General features: G+C 40.3%; 1 protein-coding gene across 2 annotated transcripts; it reads left to right on the forward strand.

Annotated features, from left to right (window-relative positions):
• Positions 1–16,566: 16,566 nt before the first annotated feature.
• Positions 16,567–19,420, forward strand: LOC113172170. Of its 2 annotated transcripts, none has more exons than XM_026375023.1 (7): positions 16,567–16,748; positions 17,290–17,385; positions 17,876–17,904; positions 17,999–18,074; positions 18,478–18,612; positions 18,698–18,792; positions 18,900–19,420. In XM_026375023.1, exons 2-7 carry the CDS (start codon positions 17,292–17,294, stop codon positions 19,311–19,313), a joined length of 843 nt encoding a protein of 280 aa, XP_026230808.1. In that variant the 5' UTR covers positions 16,567–16,748; positions 17,290–17,291; the 3' UTR covers positions 19,314–19,420. The 2 variants fall into 2 exon arrangements, with proteins under 2 accessions (XP_026230808.1, XP_026230807.1); XM_026375022.1 differs by having other exon boundaries at positions 16,572–16,748; positions 17,285–17,385.
• The last annotated feature ends 167 nt before the right edge of the window (positions 19,421–19,587 follow it).

Genomic DNA, 19,587 nt, shown 5'->3' on the forward strand with positions numbered 1-19,587 from the left:
ATTCACCATCAGGTCAAAAATGCTTTGATTTATAAACACATGCCCACAAAACTATAATTTCCATAAGCTCCAGTTGTGTTTATAGCCAAATAGCCAATTTTAACATGCTAAATGACGATTGTAAACATTATCTTTGCTTATAACCAATATGTTAGCATTGTCTTACCATTTAGCTCAAAGCTGCCCCTGTTGTCCTAATTTCTACCCTTCATGTGTTAGAATGAATTGCATTCACAGATGTAACCAGCAGGTTCTCTAAACATTATTTAAACCAGTGATATTTGAAAAAACATTTATTTTTTTTTATGATGATATTTGGGTGAAATAAATGTTTGGATCGTGGCAGGCAGTCAGCAGGACACCTTCATTTTCAGAAACAGAGTCACAACATGAGAAATTAGTTAATCAGCTTTTAAGGAAACCAACACTGAGTTATCTAGTGCCCAACAGATTCATAGAGCTGATAGCGTCGCTGTAGACTCTAAAAACATTGACCATATATTCCAATCCTCTTCGTCTTTTGGTTGTTCCCTTTAGGGGTTGCCACATAGATAATCCTATAAAATAAATAATCCAAATGTTTGGCTGATTGTCTTTGTCTCTATATGACAGTCCTGAGATAGACTGGCGGCCTGTCCAGGGGGCAGTCATTACACCATTTGCCCAACGACTGCTGCACCTTTGCAACCTTTAGCAGGAAGCAGTTAAAATAATAAATGGGAGGAAGGATGGAAATATTTAATCCTAAAATCTAGTGTTTTTTATAATGAAGAGTTCATTATGGATACCCTGAGAGAGATAAAAGATAAAAGGTACCTAAATCCATCTGTGACACTTTACAATGAGGGTACATTAATTAAATAGCCTAGTCTTTTACAATACGTGAGATTATTCTGTGTGATATGTTACTGTGTGGTTACCCAGGTGTGCACTCCATCTATTGCATCCGTGGTTGAATTGTATTTATGAATATCATCATAGTGAGAAAGAGAATGGAGCCATTGTTGAGCAGTCGCCCTCTCTGTTAGAAGAGCTATTCTCATATTTCATACTTCACTTGATGAAAAGGTGCTGGCATATTCTTAGTTTTTTTTTCCACACTGTTTAAACTTAATTTTCCATTCTATTAAAAATGAACACATATTGTAAGGCACAATCGGTTATTTCATCTTAATGATGTTCCCTTTTCTGTTTCTCGCAATGTCCTCAATAGATAGGATTTGAGCTACAGATGATTTCTTGAATATGTGACCTGGAAATTGAATGAATGAAAGCTCAGTCAGAAAAGAAACATATTTGGATGTATGTGATGAAGCGTGAGGATTACATACTGTCACTGGAGAAGGACAAACACAAAAACAGTTATTGCAGCTGTGCATCTCATGCAGTGTTACTGTGGAACTTGTGTGTACACGTGTGTTTGTGCATTGATCTTTGAAAATCATGACATGTGGAAGGCCAGAGGACACAACACTGTGTCATATTGTTTGCTCCCATATTAGATTTTTTTTCACGTTCAAGACCCACCTTATACCTAGGGCTGATCTCCCCTTTCTGTTTTGTGGTGTTTCATTTTCTCTCAGCATCGATCTGATATGGACCACAGGTACTGAGAAGAAAGAAAGAGAGGGAGACTTGTTGATTTTCTTTGGGTCTGTGAGGGTCCAACCATTATCTGCTTTTTAGAGGGTGTTGTTGTTCAGAGTCACGTCTGGAGAGTCCTGTCTGCTGTGCCTAATTGGAATCAAGAGTGTGACGCCCTCATTAAAACCACAACGAAAGCCCCCCCCCATTCATAAAAAACTCTGACATATCACAGATGAGTTAAAGTGTAATCACAACTGTGTATGTGTAGATGTATTCTGGTAGGTGCTGAGAATTAACTCCATGTACCATGTCTGGGGAAGGCGTGTGTAATTTCAGGAGTACAAGCTCCTACTGTGAAGGGCGACACAAACAAACATTAGCACATGCTGTGGCTGTAGCCTGATGGTTATTAATTCTAAAGTTGCTGTCAAGTTGTGGCTCCAGAGAACATGAAACACTTACAGGACACCTTCTCCAGGAAAAGCCGTAGACAAGCAGTTTTTCCTTTCAGTGCACAGGTGTCTTTATGTAAGTCAAGAGTATTAACAAATATGATGTGCCTAAAATAATAACACAAAAAAATCTGATCTCTCATGTCTTTATTGAGAACAACCATAAAAACCTCATAGTGCAAGTGGAAAAAGTGGGAAAATTAGACAAGGTTTAATGTAAAAATGGGAGAAACATTAGAGTAAACAAAGTAGCAACGAAACTCGGCACTGACTAGGGTTAAGGTACAAAGTCCATAATGCGAAGGCAATATATGAAGGCAAGCAAAAGTCCAAAAACTCAAGGCAGTAATCCATAGGGGGCAAGGCAAAGTCATGGCACAGGCGAGGTCAGGGAGCAAACAAGGGTCAGAAACACAAGGCTGGAAACAAGATCAAGGGACAAGGTAACTAGGATAAAGTGGCTTCAATGCAGTACGTAAACTGACAATCTGACAAGGCAGCGAGGTCTGAGGGGAGCATAAAAAGGAGCAGGGGAGACCAGGTGAAACAAATCAGGTGATAGGTGGCAGGAGAGAACAGGTGCAATCCATGAGGGATGATTAAGTGAAGCAGGAGAAGTGAGGATAGGAAATGAAAATCAAAATTTACGAAGGTTCACATAATTTTTCTTGTCTTTTTGATATATAAACTGATCCTGTTCTGCTGTAAAATAGTGGGAGCGACAAACCTCTGGATGTTGTGGTTTTGTTGTGTGTCTGTTCTGTAATAACAGCTGAGAAAATGCATTGTCCTTATTAATGAATAATTCTGTACTTTAAGGCTGTATAAGTGATAAAAAACTGTCTGAATTATTGTTACCAAGTTAATGTGTAAGACAATAAGTTCACATAATTCAGTCAGGAGATATCTGTATTTGTCTGTCTTTTTATAATTCTTACAGAATTACACATCTGGAAAATAACATGTCACCAATATGCTTTCTCCCCTGATTGAAAGTGCAGTTGATGTTCTCAAAAACAAAGCTTGGTAGCTGAGAGTGGTTGTATTGGACAGTTTCCAGGTGTAAAGATAAAGCAGATGTCATACTCAAACTCAGTAAGCCTTCCCTGGATAAATAAAACTGTAACGAATGCCAACACACACACACATAGCTGTGACTATAACTACATCTAGTAGCTTGTTAGGGAAGGACTGGGCTGTTATTAATCTTTAACCTTCATCTCTCCGCTACCTGTCTCTGTTTCAGTATGCCTCCCTTGCCACTAACCTTTATTTCTTTGCCCTCCTCCGAGTTTTGTGGTGTCAACCCTGTAGTCATGAGCGGTGAGTGGTTATACGCATAAAAAGAGAAGCGGAGGAAAGAGAGAATTATAATTAATTTGCTTGTCCCTCTATCCACCTGCTCTATTGTCCTAGCAGGAATAGTGTAACCTGCAGTCAAGCCCAAGCAACCATGGTGGGTTGTCTCTTCAGTGACCTTCTCACACCTCATAGCCACATCCAACTTCTCTCTTTTAAAGTGTTCATCTAGAAATGCTGGCTGAGCACAGATATTCTTTTTCATCAACACTTTAACCTAAACTTGCACAACTAAAGAAATTCAGACCTCAGCATATTTCGGTGTGCCAAAATTCTTCATTTAGTACTGCATATCTCCAGTGGCAGGAGTAGTTGGGAACTGAAAGACTGTGCCTACCTTAAGCTAACATCAAATCGAGAGACATTTTAAATTACAGTCTGACATTTTTCAAGTTCTTATATTCATGTTATTTAATACCTATATACAAACTCTGCTTTACGAAACATTTTTGATCATTATAAAGAAAAACTAAAGAATAAAATAGATGTAGATATTATTCTTGACAAGAAAATGGAATAGAATAATAATAGAATAATATACATTTTGTTGTTTCTTGAATTTAAAAGGATTATACAAAAAAGTGACACTGAGCATCTGATCACATAGCCCTAACTAATGCCAATATGTGGGAGGGCAGAAAGTAAGATTATGGAGGTCAGGGTGGTGAATGGATCTCGAAGTCAGGAGTGGGAGTTCATGGCTGTCAGTCAATACATCAGCACATTTCTGGTTTACTGCTCCTCTTGCACTGAGGTTTCAAGCAAGTATTATCTGCTGTAAGACCTCACTGTGACTGACTCACAGGCTAGCAAACCTGTGATTCCTGCAACAGTCGAGACAAGGAATGCAACTGCATCGTGCTTGTCTGGTGCTTTCGCAAGCTTGATTTCCAGACCTTACCTCTACGTATAGGGGTAAGGTCTAGTGTATGGTATGGAGCCACTTAAGGCTCAGTCTTTGCAAGCCCAGATGGGTCATAGATCACTGCTTGACAAACTTTGTGAGACTATTCTCACTCAGCTCAAAAAGAATATTTCTCGATGCAAATCAGCAAAAACTTATACCAGGTCTTTAACTATAAACAACAGCTAATACCGTGAAAAGCTTCAGGGACTGTGGGAAAATCTTAGAGGTCGAGGTTAGAGACCACTGTGTGTGTGACGTTTGAGACCTCAGGCATCATTGCACGTAGAACTGTGTCCATAATGATGTCAAAAAACTGTCAAGTTTTACAGCGCTCAGGAGCACTTTGGAAAACCATCACTTTATGCAGTCTGTAGCTGCATCCAGGAATACTGCCTGAAATGTGTTCTGTGGTCAGATGAATCCATGTTACAGCTTGTTTTTAGGAAAAATGCAAGTTGAAAGACAAAAAAAAAGACCACCAGACTGTCAGACAAGTCAGCATCTGCAGTGGTATGGTGGTACATCAGTACCCATAGGATAAATGTCTTGCATAAGTGTAGTACACAGTATATTGGGATTTTAGAGAGACACATGCTGCCATCGCTGCAGCTAATGTCTTTTCAAGGGAAGTCAATGGATATTTCAGCAGGACAATGCCAGGCCTCATTCTGCACATGCAACAACAACATATCTTCATAGACATAGATTGTGTGTGCTTGACTGGCCTGCTTGAAATCCAGATCTGCCCATATTGAAAATGTATGGTGCATCTTGAGGAGGAGAATCAGACAATGGTAACCACTTACTGAAGTCTTGTATCCAGCAAGAACAGGCAAATATTCCACTTGCACAATTGCAACAATTACTGAGTGTGTTGCAAGCACTAGAAATTTGCTTATATTTACTAATACTATTGGATTTGTCAGTGAAAACACTTTTTCTTGTACTTGTGACATATATAAATGTTCAAGTGAATTGGCAAATTATCGGTTTTCAATTTAATTGCATCTTAGATAAAGTCCTAATTTTTCTGGAAAGGGGTATGTGTGAAAGCCACATGTACTGAATGTAATTAGGTTGTGCTCCAGCCAACATCGATATATTGATGCATGTGTCCTCTAAAATAAGTAGAAACTATTTTCCTTCATTAGCTTACTTCCTTTTGCCTGCTGCCCCACTTCCTGTCCTTGTGCTGCCTTTCACCTCCCAGAACATCGGATCTGCATGAGGAGAGGAAAGACGCCACATTAATCACCACCAGTTCTACTTATGTCCCGCTGACAGTTTCTGAAACACACATCAACGTTAAAGACACTGGACCTCACCCACCCTTGAGCTCCTGGAGCCCTCAGAAAAACGGTACAGGCTTAGAGCCAGGTAGGAAAGTGTCAGAGAGAAGGTCACAGAGGAATGACGCAGATCCTAGATGAGAGGAAAGTGAAAGTTGCATACTGGAGCAGCAGAGGGGGAGATTAACCATCCTGAAAGAGGGAGGACTAAATGAGAATATTTAAAGCATAAAGTAAGGGAAAGATTGACAAGTGAGTGGGTAGAAGTAAAGTGAAAACTGAGGCTTTGACAGAAATATAGTATGAAATTGGTCGCAGAAATAGAGTGCATTTGGAGAAACGGTTGGTGAGGAGGCCAGAAAATCAAAGGACTGTGTAAAGAGGATAAGAGAGAAGTAAGGTGGGAGACTGCTGAAGCTTTTGGGTCGTTACCTCCGTTCACCTCAGATTGAAAAATATATCTATGCTATAGGCAACAACACACCCACGTCTTGCTGTTTCTCTGTCGCTTAAGTACAGTAGGATGCTGATCATTTAGCCCATTTAGCTTGTGCCACCACACTGTCTCTCTCCGTCTTTGTCTATCTCTGTCCTCACTTCATAGCTGGAGTGAAATCAGGCTTAAAACATGGAAAATTTATTCCAGCACAGTGCAGTTGATTCCACCAGAGCCACGCTCTGCTGCAGATGCATTCGGTGAAGAGCTCAGGCAATGCACTGCACAGGCCCTTCCAACCTGTCTCATTATTGCTTCGTCCTCGGTAATGATTTCATATAAAGATTCTGGAGTTGAAGACTAATCGCAGATGGTTGGGGCTTCAGTCAAATGAACAGCCAGCAAGCCTATGGCCAACATAACTTTCCATTAAGAGAAACAAGTAGTAGCAGCTGGCACACTGTGCATCTGACTGGCCTGTGAACCCACTGGAGTGACTTAATGCTGCATTATATTTTCTGTGTTGTTCTTTAAATAGACTGCTTCAGGCATGCAGTATACAGCGATGGTATGTATGGGTTCCAAAATTACATGATGTTGACATTTATCTTTCATTAGTAAAAAAACAAGTACAAAGATTTATTATTGTACTTCCCTAATGCCTGGACACTAGGCACACAGAGACAGATTAATAGAAGAATGGCCAAAATTAAGGCAGCAGATACTTTTAGAACCAAGTCTGGGTCAAGTTCCAAAAATATTCTATGATGCCCTCAACGCAACTTGCAGCGCACAATCACATGTTAAACCCTCCAAACCATTACCATTACCAGTCATTTATATTCTCCACCCCAGGTTTGTAACACATGCCTTCATTAAAAATTTGGAATACAAGCACCCTGATGGCGTCACCATGAAATCATTAGGGTTATTATACTATTAGTCCTCCAGAGCTGTAGAAGGTAGCCTGTTTTCACAGGCTCTTTGGCACACCAACACAACAATGACTAATAAATCGACTTTGACATTTAAAATTGGCTGAGTGTCCTTTGTAAATGTGGTATTTACCATCAAGGTAACTTCTGTAGCTATGACAACGGACAGGTTTTAATGGCATAGCATCAGCATAGCCATTGTTTGGCCGATCAGTGTCTTTGAGATTCTCATATCTTCTTCTGCAATGTGTGTGCACCAGTGTGTTCAGGTGTGTGTAATGTGCCACCAGACTATAACAACTGACAGAGACAAAAAGGTGTTATCCCTTCAGGTTCCTCGGTGTGTGTTTGTCCACAAGTGTGTTTGTGTGGAAGCGGCTATGTGTGCAGTGATGCATGGCCCATTCTTCCTCTGTGCAGGACATCAGATAATAAGCCAATCACCAGGACTCATGGAGAGGGATGAGTGATGAGAGCTCCATCTCCCAGCAGAGAACAAGAAAAAGAGGGGGATAGATTATGTGCTCTGATGTAGGCTGGGCTGCTTTTTGCCTGGCATGACCACCTAACACCTGAGACCAGGGCCATGGCAGCACAACAAGCCACAGCTGATATGGGCCTCATTGTTATAAAGAGCACATACACAGTGAATTATTGCCTCAGCTTAAGTGTTGGCAGAGAAAAAAAAACAGTTTGTTTTTGTTTTGCAAAGCATTGCATCTGCAGTAAGGTTTGTAGTTCTTTACTTTGTTTACATCCACAGTGGGCACCAGTGATCTTGTGATATATTAACAAATTACCAAGCTCTTTTTTCAAGCATCACAGCATTTCATGCGTACAGAAAAGAAAACATTGATAAATGAGGCTTATGTTTGCATTAATTATCACACTCTAACTGCACTGAGAAAATAAATAGTAATCTTATTTTATTTTGGCACCTGGTGTGGGAGCTGAAATGGAAACAGTCTTGGGCTGTTATTATGTCCATAGACTAACATTGATCAACCTCTTATCACTGGGACTAGGTTCACATAAAGAGAAACACACAAAGAAATACACAATCCAGCAGATGTTTCATCATACACACAGTATAAAAACAACCTATGACATGTAACCCTGTATTGATTTTATATTGATTGTTATTTTTCTATGATATTCTATCTTGAAAGTGGCTTTATATCTGGTCTAGTCAGGTAAAAGCCAAATTACAACTCCAGAAGATTAAAAAAAGACATGAATAATCACCATTATTTCTAGATAATATACAGTAATGTTACAGGGTCACAATCATGCAAATATCCCAGGGGGGATGAATCGAAGGAGGCAGCAGCAAACCCCTCTCATCTGTACAACCATTCACACATGCAAAAGCATATATTCAGCTCAACAGGGACTAAAATGTGACTGGAAGCATCCCTTTAGCCTTAATGTTGAAAAATTACTTCAGGTTCCTATGCCATGGTAAGAATTCTCATTAGTGCATGTACAATGTGCACTCTCACACTCAACAAACAAGATATCTGTCGTCAGGTGCCAGCAAACACTGAGTGGGCACAACAATCACATATGTGAGCCTGCATGTGAAATCAGAGGGGTTTGTCTGAGTGCCTGCAGTGGTGAGATAAACAAAAAGCAAAGCTGGCCCATTTGTCAGTATGTGCCTGAAGGAGACCAGGAGCACATTTCAGTTCAATAATCGTATACTTAGTGCCATCTTTCCCTCCATAGTTCTTCTATCTCCCGCTTTTCTTCTGGCTGGCTCATTTCACAGCCCATAAATACAAACTGAGTCTGGTGATAAAGCAGCGAGAAGGGAAAAAAAAAAACATCCAGGATACACACGAAAGCATATTTCTGCTATCTTGTCATACAATGAGCTCTGCTGCTTAATAACTTAATATATGACAGACCAGTAGTGCACAAGCTGTTTTGTTATGATGTTGCATTTTATTGTTTTCATTAGTTTACTACAAAATGAGCAATATTACAGTGTCACAGAAAAAAAAAATCCTATCCACACTGACTGAGAACAGTCCCTGTCAGTTCCTTTGGAGTCACATTGATATGGGATGTCTTCACTGCCAGTACAGACAGGAGCGACGACTACAACAATAACTAATTCACACACCCATTAATTTATAAGAATGTGACCATGTGATATCATCACCTGGTACTGCAGCTCACCTCAGATCGACTGAGCTTTACAGCGAGTTTCAACTCATTGCTTAGCTGTTCAACTTCACTCTCACTGCTCTCATGCGTGGTGAACGTAGTGAACCATTTAGCAGACATATTTTGAAAGGAGAGATGTGCCGAATTCAAGGCAACTACTGCGTTTCCCATACTTTGTCGGTGTGCTGAGCAGATCGACTAAAAAACAACACCTACTCAATTGCTGTGAATTCTCCAGACAATTACCTGCTGTATTCCCACACGTGCCCAATTGGATGTTAACAGACACGTTAATGTTTTGTTGTTTCTCATCTGGGCTGACTGACGTGGACATTTGTGTTGTCACATACAGCTCTGTATACAGGAGTCATCCGGTTCAGTTTACTGAAAGCTGAAGCGAAAGCGAAATTAATAACACACTATATACAACAACAGATTTGCTAGTTTGATCACGATGGATTTGTAACTATACTTTTTCTCCTTTTGTGTAAAGTCTGGCCGTTAACTTTGGGGGTCCTGTTACCAGACATGTTCTTCAGACATGTGTTTGCTTCAAGCATCTACCAACCCTGAATCTCCTCTTCTCATCAGGACAATGTCTGACAGCCTCTACCCTCTTTAAAAGTAATGTTGCTCATATATGTCATGTGGGAGTCAGAGACTAGAGATGGAGGAAGATGCAGAGAGAAACTGCATGTGTTTATCTGTTTTTTCTGCTTTGATCTCTCATGCTATTATCCACTTTTGCCTGGGGTCAACTATGCAGCTGTCATGGCTCCCCGTGAAACAAGGAGACAGGCAGAAGGGGGACCCTGTTGAATGAGGGCTGTGACGAGTCCTCAAGTCTTCACTGTAACTGCACACAACATGGCTTATGTAAGCAGCAGACAACAAAGGAGGGAGGGAGGGCGGACACAGAAGACAACAAGTGAAAAAGAAGGGGAAGAGAAAAAAATGTCAGTCAGGCAGTGAGAGAAAGTAAAGGAGACAGAGAAAGACGGGGAGATCTGTCATCATAAAGAGTCTGACTCATTCTTACTGTTCTGGATATAGCACTGAGCTGAGAGGCATGTTGCTAATGTATGACAGCTCAAGAACAATTACATTCCTTCAAACCAGGATTAGGCTAGTATTATGTGAGAGACTGGGCCAGTCTCTGCAAAACAAGACTGGGAAGGAACTTGATTTCCACTGAGACTGCCTCCAAATGATGTCTAGTTGTACTTAAAATTAAAATAACACCAAGTGTCACTATTTTTAAATACATTTCAAAAGCAAAATGTTTTTGTGAGATCTGCTTGAAATACAGGAAAGATTTTGTAATTTGCTGCAGTACTGAGTTGCAGCACTAAATGTTTATACCTGTAATAATATTGCATTTTTTCTAAACCTCAGTTGTAGTTCTATTCTGTCATTTAGATATTTTGATTTATGCATACAGAGCATCTTTATGTGTGAATACATGCATAGAAACATCATTCAGACATGTGATTAATATTCTATCAAACTCATTGCGCCATTGTGTCTGTAGTTATCCGCAGAGGCAGTTAAGGGCCTCCGCTTGGCATGTTCTCCCTCTGTAAGTGCCTCCAGAAAGGACTGGCTGTGAAAGCTGCAGTCAAATAGCTGTAATTATCTACAATCAGTTGACAACCAGGGGCCGGCTGAAAGGCCCGCACACAAACACGGCGGAGAGAGAGAGACGAATCGAGGGACGTGGAAGGCAAAATATCTCGGGAAAAGCAAAGAAAAATGGTAGATGTTGGTTTCAAAACCACACAGAAAAGGCTGTGATAAACATCTTATAATTGAGATCACAAATGAAGCTGCAGCAGAATATTAATCAGACTAGGTCACCTACAAAACCTGATGTTTGTCTCTCTCTCTAGATAGATAGATAGATAGATAGATAGATAGATAGATAGATAGATAGATAGATAGATAGAGAGCATCCTTTGAGGTAAGACTTTTATCATGTGAACAAGAGGAATATAACTAGTGAATTAATTGAACATTTTGTACTTTGGCATCTTAATGGGATTTCAAATATAAATCTATTTCATTATGGTTTGACTAAAACTTTTTATAATTACATATTATGTATGTATATGTATGTATGCCTGGCTGACTCATCATCTAGAAATTGTGATGCTGATATCTGATCACACCCTGATGCAGTTTGTAGTCTTTTAACATTATTATTTTTACCAGGCTTGTTATGAACTCAACCAAACAGGAATTTACTGTAAACAGACTTTCTGAGTGTTCAATCTTACTCCACACATTTTCATTAGTAATTTGCAGTTTTACATGAATTATTGATTCAAACTGAGAAAACCTGATTCACAGGACTGTGACTGGCTTTTGAATCTTGTATGGATACAAAAAAGTCACATTTCATTTAAAAATGTGTGTTGTGTCTGTTGGTTGATTTATTCCTGCTCAAACAATGCATTTTACATTTTAACAACCCGCCTTTCACATTTGCTTAAATTAATGTTTACAATATTTTAATCCTACTTCAGTATAACATCGAAGTAGAGTAACTTGCGCAAGATATTTTGTCACATTAAAATATTGTAAACTTACCAAATCTTGCCCAAAAAGCCTCAGAGGATTATATCCCTGATAGCACTGGCTAAGTGCATGTATTAGGCTCCTTGATTAAGCTAAAGGCTGAGTGAGAAGAGGGTTTAGGATGTTGTCATGCAGCAGTCATTCCACTTAACAGCTGTAACATAACAGTGAAATAGCAACTGAGGATTAAAGGTGACATTTTTGGGAAACTGAACAGATGACTACACTGAGCATGCATTTTGGAAGAGAGAACTACTTCTCCACACAACCGGGTGTATCTCTATTTTCTAGGCTCATTTACGCATATAACTGTCAGAGGAATGGTGTTAACAGAGACTGCAAATTGCTCCTCTATCACAGGTAACATCAAAAGTCTTACAGATCTTACTGAGACCAAATTAACAACAGTCAGTCAAAGAAAAAAAAAAAAACCCAAACCTCCTCACCACTCCTTATTTTCAGTCCTCATTGACATTGAGTGAAAGCTTTAACTGGTTAGTTCGTAATGCATATAAGACTCGACTGATCAGAAATATGCATGAGCACGCCTTAAAATGGAGAATTTAGTCAAAAAGAATTTATAATGCAGTCATCAAGCTCAACATATTTCATGTCTACACTCATGCGTGTGTTGCGTCTCTTCCAGATGTCAACACCACGGTCAACGTTGAGCAGCAGTAATAAATCACACTCCTCTTCTGCGCATGAGGCTTCACATTACTCGCCTGCCACAGGGGCAGACACTTCTGCCGGAGCATTAGGGCTGTGACAGAAGCTGTGAAGCATTGGCCTGGAACCACCACTCTGCAGAACGCTGAAAGGCTGAATAGCCTCTGATGAATAGATGGTAATTAATACACATAGCACCCAAGAGACTGCAGTACAATCTCAGGGCAAATTACTCCATCAATAAAGTGGCTTACAGTTTGAGAGACAGTGGGAAGAGCAGGGAAAGGGGGGCAACTCTCAGGTGGTTGTCTGTGAAAGTGAGGTGGTTTATTTCTAAAATAATAAATTAAAAAAGCACATTACTCTGTCATGTCTCTCTGGATAAACAAAAGAAAATGTGTTAAATTATTCTTTAAATGTGAAAATTGGGAGGAAATGTTATGAAGCAAAATGAAAAACCAAAGAGAGGAAGTGATAACATTATAAAATATCTCTCAGGAGTTAGTAATTCCCCTTCTTTGCTTCTCAGTTCTCTCATTTTAACTTAATCTGCTCTACGCAGAGGCCTTTTGCCAAATCTTTACCTGAAATCACCTCCCCAACTCCCTTCCACAGTCAGCCACCAGCATATCTTCCTCTGGGTCAGTTTCTCACTCAAGCTCCTTCTCAGATTAATTTCTCTGGACGTTACACTTCTGCTTTCCCCTCCTGTGAAGGGAAAATGAGGGACAGGATATCACATTGTTTAGACATTTGAACATTTATCGGCCTGAGGGCACGTTCTGGATTACAGCAGCGTGCTCTCCCTCGTGAACCCGGCACCACTCACGCTCACGATCTGGTCAGTTACATGCTGTGGCCTCAGAAAGTTCAAAGGCTGCACACACTGCCTGGAGAGATACCGAGCGGCAGACAAACACACAAGTCCCACGGTGTCTCCAAGAGAACATGAGGGCTTTGGTTTGAGATTCAAAGTGAAAGGCAAGCAGCACTGAGACGTGCGACTGAATTCTTGTAGATTTTACAGTGTCAGCACATCTGATAAAGAGGTTGTTTAACACTCAGGCAGATCCCTGTGCTGAGAACAGGACAGGTGTCCTTTGAGAGGCTGTCTGGTCCTGGCTGGTTCACTCTCACTGACTTGCTCACAGGATGACAGCTGCTCATTTCATATAACTTGTGCAGAAAGTTAATGAGGTAATATAAATGCCAGTATAATTAAAAATGAGAATAGACTGTTTAAAATATGTTTTATGGGAGACGCCTGTCCTATTTGATTGTGAATCATCTGAATTAGAACTGCTGATGCTGCTCTGTAGTGTTGGTTTAATTAAGCATAGCACTCCAGAAAGAGCTGAATGGAGCTGTACCCAGCTGTACCATGACAGAAACAACATTTGCAGAAAATGTAGAACAATTCACAGAGGATAAATGCTAATCTTCTCATCTCCATTTCTACTAGTATCTGCTGCTGTGGTGCCTTCTAAATCCTCAGTTTATGATCATATTTTATTGCCATCTCTGGAAACAATTATATGTGAAATGTCACAAGCGAAGTAATTTAGGCTACTGAGGCCACAAGCTTATGGTGAAAATGTGTTTGCATTTTTTGGCTGGTAGTGAAAAGTCCAGAGTTCAGTCTAACCAATTCACTTTTATTTTTCAAAATGCTCCACCATCTGATGTGTGGAGGTCCATAGCTGCCCATTTTGGATCATCTACCACTAGGTGCGCTGTCGTGCCCATCCTGTCAGATTAGCTGTCAACGCTCCGCACATGGCTGCATTGGCTAACACATGGACCACTGTTTTCACAACCTGTCCCCGTACACAGCAGGGTTTTTGGCTAAGTTGTTACTGAAAGGTTGGTGCTGTTTGCAGTCTATGTTCCTGCTGGACAAAGCTAGGCCCACTGGAAAACTGGCCATTCAGAAAAGATGATGGATGGGGGAAGACGAGCCCGAGACGCAGGAGCTCAAATGAACCTTTTCCAGTTTCAAGGCCAGAAGAGCTGTTATAACATCTATTTGTACTTTTTAATCATTTAAATCACATAATCCTATATCAGTGGACCAAGAATGAAATAAAAAGCATAATATGGCTACTTCAATTAGCTTTAACTAACATGCGAGTAAGATTTATTTACTAAACATGTGACAGGTTTACAAGCCCTGACACAAATTAGTAATTAATTTATCAAAATACTATTCACATGAAATGCATTCTCTATCAATGACTGATTCAAATGGGGAAAATGATGCTTTCTCCTCAAAAGGAAAAATATAGAGAAAAGTTGGAATGGTGTTGATGTTGGAAAGGCAGAAATATTGGGGATGTAAGTCTTTTGTAAGTCATTCAAGCCTGTGAGTTCTAGACAGGGTACAGTTAATGCTGTTTCACTCTCCAACATCTCTCTCCACCACCTCTCCAATGAGGGAGGGCATAGAGCAGCTCCCACTGGGTCCTGGACAGTCAGGCTGTCCTCTGAGCACAGTCCCCATTATGTAAGGACAAAAGGGTATGGAAAAACTTCAGCCAGCTCCGATCTCTTCGGTGCCTGAATTTGGAACGTGAATGTCCGCGAGCACTGTTTGCTCACTTTAATGGGCACGTTGTGTCCACAGGGGCCTGTGTTGCCCTTGAAATATTCTTTAAGACTTTAGCCCAAACTTGACAGAGTTTCACTTTTTTATGTGAGTATGTGCTGAGAATGAGATACAAAGAGCTTGATTACATATTGACATCAAAGAAATCTGCCAATCTGTAGGCTCGGTTTGATAGAGGCAGACTTTATTTGGAAGGATTCATTTACCCAAATCAAATGTGCTTTTCAATCAGTGGTAATTGAAAGATCTTTTCCACAAATGATGCACCATAACTAGTTTTGAAGCTGTATCCTTGGGACTGATAGGGAGTGACAAATCACTGGGGTGAGCATGTGGGTTTGGTTAATTAAGTCTGCAGATGAGCTCATTATAAGCAAGACAAACGCTAAAGGAAGACATGATGCCACAGTGTGTGTTCTGTTCTCTGAACTATTCATTCACACACATGTTTGTACACTTTGTAACTTGAATAAAGACATAACTATACAACTATAAACAACTTAAAGTTATTAGTTTTGCATTTAGATGCGGGGCTGCAGTATTTATTTAGACTGATTTAGAAATTAATTTGTGTTATTCATATGTTTCGCAACATAGAAGTTAGTAAAACTGCATTTTGGAGTTATCCAAGAAAGTATTCAAAAAAAGTATTGTTACAATGACGACAGATACATAAATAAATGCTACTGTAACAAGATGATGGTAATGTGTTGTATACTAACATATACTGTAAATTTCTATTTCTGCAGTGATTACTGATGGGTAGATGCAGCAAAGAGAGATTTAGCTGAAATTGTATGGGGTACCAGCAAAGGTATGAGTCATCCACACTGCAACAAGTCTGTTTATTTATCAACACTTCCTCTCTCCACCTACATAAAGGTGGCCTGCAACCACCTCACCCTGATAGAAACCTATCATCTTTACATCTGTTTACACAGCTCCTTGTTAGTGTTAGACTTACATATCATTTAAAGAGGTTAGTCCATCTCAGAGCTTCACAGTAAACAAATACACAGCAAGAGGATACACACCTCTCAAGTTCACATTGCAACATTGCCGGAGAACGTTGATTGAAGGTGCCATAAAAAGTAATCTGGTAAAGTAGAAATTATTAATAAGAAAGTTATTTGTATCTGAAGTGGTTGATATAATGGGGCTGTTGGTCAGTTCCTGAAAAAGAAATGTGTCAGCCCTCCTGTTAATCTGCGTGACGACCAGTCTGTCTAACAGACTTCAGACTTTTTCTGAAACTGAGCAGAGAAGCAAATCGCAAATGCAGTACCGCTCTCTGCTGGTGAATTATGAAACAACATCCACACAACCCTCATGTTGGGACCACTGTTTGTCTATTCGTTGCTATCACACTGTCTCTCTGAAGTTCCCTATTTGCTCCAAATCTGTGTGACTGATTTGGTTTTATCCCTTTGATTCCATCAAAGTCATCAAGATTTTGGGGTTTTACTAACAAGACTTAAGTTCACCAAGGCTTTGTACATCCTGTGGCCTTCTCCTTCCCCTCTCAATGCTCTGCTGGGACCTGACAACTGTATGGGACATGGTAATGTCAACCCTGCCACAGTTAACGCCTTTGACTGACGCTCAGTGCTTTTTGTTTTTTCCATTCTCCAGCACCTGTGCTTGGCTGTCAGACATCACGGAGTGAGAGAGAGTGTGTGACTCTGCTGCCATCTCAGCAGAGGAACAACAGGCTTGTGACAAAGGTTTCTTGAGGCTGGGGACCCCAGATGTTGAGGCAGGTAGGTCTTTATTTTAATCGAGGTCAAACATTAGTTGTCATGATGTAAGAAAACTAACACATGTAATAGAAACATCCGATTTTCCTTTTGTGTGATTTGCATTGTGTATCCATCTGTCTCTCTCTTGTGGCATTGCTTCATCTATTTATAGGGCTGCTAGGACATTAGCTCAATGTCCGCTTAGAAATGCCATGTAAGACATAAGGGCCTAGCAGCATTCATCTGTAAATGTGAAGGTCAAGAAACTGCTTCAGTTTAATTTAAAACTGGAGAAGTTGACCTTTTACTTGTCTCATTTTGTACAGCCAAAATGGTACAATAGAAATACTCTTTAAAACAAAGTGAAAAATAATAATGAAACATTGCAGCTCACTGAGTGACTTTACTTGCTAGTTCCAGATGCTGGCAACAAGGCATTTCTAAAAATATCAACAATCCTTAGGCTGAAACTAGAGCCCAGTTCATATCTTTATGTAACATGTACATATCAAAATCTGCCAAATACATTTATTTTCCATATTCCCCTTTTCTCTGAGGCAAGGGATGGAAGAAAGCTATGAGACATTTGAGGAGGAGTTAGGGCCACCAAGAGCAGATCCGCCTCCACAGAAGCCTGTTCGACAGATCAGCAGACCAGGTGGTGACACACACACACACTCACACACACACGTACACAGAATCTGTAATGCCTCCATACACTGTACAACTCTAAAAACATTTGGGAGGATACAGGGAGCTGCTGAAATAGGACTCCTGTTCAAAGGAAACACTGAACTCGCCTCAGTCCTGCTGGACAGACAGTTGGTGTAAAGATCATTTTGATAAGTAGTGATTGTAATAAGCCTCACTCCCTCCACACAGACAACAACTGTTGGATGACTTACTAACAAATCTGGTACAAATATTCATGTAATCCTCTGGAGGAGTTGGATTAACTTTAACAATAACACGTTCATTACAAAAACCCGCAAAACTAATGAATATGCCTCAGTTGTGTTAGCAGGTTGATTTTAGCATTAAGCCTCATTAAACATCAGTTAGTGTGGATAAATAAATTCCAGATTGAGGACATGATTGTTTCGGGTTCGGTTGGTTGTTTATAGTGAATCTCCATCTGTCTGTTTCAGAAATGTATGCTACCAGGAAAATCAGAGAGGTTAGTTGGAAAACTACCAACAACATTTCACTGTTTCATACTCAGTATTTCTGTTTTACAGCATCTGTATTGTCTCTTTCTTGTTCTCCAATAGGAAATGGCTCGAACTCCACAGCAACCGGAAGAAGAATTCAAGACTTTACCCAATGAACCAACTCTTACTACAACAGGTGAGTCATCTCAAAGATCACTCAACAGGCAGTTTTTTGTTTGACATGACCACTTACAAGTCTGCATGATAAGGTGGAACCATCAACCTGGTAACTAGCAGCACCTCACCAAGTTTGACCTCGTTTAGCAGGTAGGAGTGACTACACCTTGCCAAGAAAAACTCAGAGCCCTCAATCCACTCTGCTAAAACTGAAATGAAAATGGATTTTGCTGCCTTCAGATGAAGCAGATCTAGATCACCTTGTTTCCACTAGTTATCCTAAGCCAATCTAACCACATGCAGGCTGTAGCTTCAAACATACAGACATAAGGGGCAGGCATCATCTAATCTAACTCTCAGTAAGGAACCTTCCTATTTTTGTACGTCACCTGAAACACTTCACTTTTCCCATCTTCCCACAGCATCTTTACATAAAACCTCGTCTGTCCAAAACCTGACCCAGATGGAGACACCATGGGAGAATGTCACTCTAAACCGCTGTCTCTTTGTGGCCATCACCATCCTGGTGCTAGCCTCTGGCTTTCAGAAGCTTCATGGTAAGAAAACTTGACGGCAAAAGCAGGGCCTCAGTTACAAAGTATTATGCTTGCTGTAAATAAGTGGTGTCTTTTGAAAAACCAGAAACCTTGCGTGGTCAGGGCACAGGAGAGGACGAAGAAGTTGGACTAAGAGTGAGACGTTCAGGCACATTACGCCACAGAGGGAAACCACCAGAGGTAACTTAGTATTAGTTTGACACTTTTATGACTGATTTACCTGCTTTACCTATATAACAAATTAAACCAGCAGCGAAACCTCTACTTTATGCGTTCTCCCCCTGTAGCCTGAGACTTCTCTATGGGAAGTCATGTTCTGGTGGCTGCCAGACCTTGATGATGAAGAAGAAGAAGAGGATGAAGAAGATGATGATGATGATGACAAACAAGTCAGGAGAGGACGCTCAATGAAAGGGGCAGCAGCACGGGCATCAAGAGGTTTCAGAAACAAGCCACTGCCAGACAAAAATATCTTGAAGCAAAAAGGAAGGAAATTGAAGGACAGGAGAGCCATGAAGGCATGGGATGAAGAAATCAAACGCAAGAAACGGAGAGATAAGGAGAAGGAATTTCAACAAGCAGCAGATGACGAAGAACCGAATAATGGTGATGATGAAGATGAGAATGGAGCAGATAATGAGGAAGTTCCCAAGAAAAGCAGAAAGCTGAAGAAAGAGAAGCGAAAGAGCCAAAAAGGATGAGTTCATTCTGTCGTCTGTAGTTGACATTCTTCATCTATCAAAAAGATAATGTGAGCTTGTAACAAAACAAACATGTATTAAAACTTTTTGCTGCTTCCCTTCACTGATGATTTTGTGTGATGGAGCGTTGATTTACCAGTGATGTTAATTGATTTTAAACAGCGTTAAACTCTTCATTTTAAATGTTCATGTAATCACTTACAGTGTTATTGGTGTTAAAAGCCCTCTAATCACTTATTAGTGTCAGTGGCAGCATCTCCTTTCTAGATTCACC

Source organism: Anabas testudineus, chromosome 17 (assembly GCF_900324465.2).
Source record: "Anabas testudineus chromosome 17, fAnaTes1.2, whole genome shotgun sequence".
Lineage (NCBI taxonomy): Eukaryota > Metazoa > Chordata > Actinopteri > Anabantiformes > Anabantidae > Anabas > Anabas testudineus.

What these genes read in the sequence shown, in the direction of transcription:
- LOC113172170 (XM_026375023.1), top strand. Translation starts at nt 17,292, where the DNA reads ATGGAAGAAAGCTATGAGACATTTGAGGAGGAGTTAGGGCCACCAAGA. An exon ending in TCGACAGATCAGCAGACCAG is followed by an intron (nt 17,386 to 17,875) that starts GTGGTGACACAC and finishes TGTCTGTTTCAG; the next exon opens with AAATGTATGCTACCAGGAAA. An exon ending in TGGCTTTCAGAAGCTTCATG is followed by an intron (nt 18,613 to 18,697) that starts GTAAGAAAACTT and finishes TTGAAAAACCAG; the next exon opens with AAACCTTGCGTGGTCAGGGC.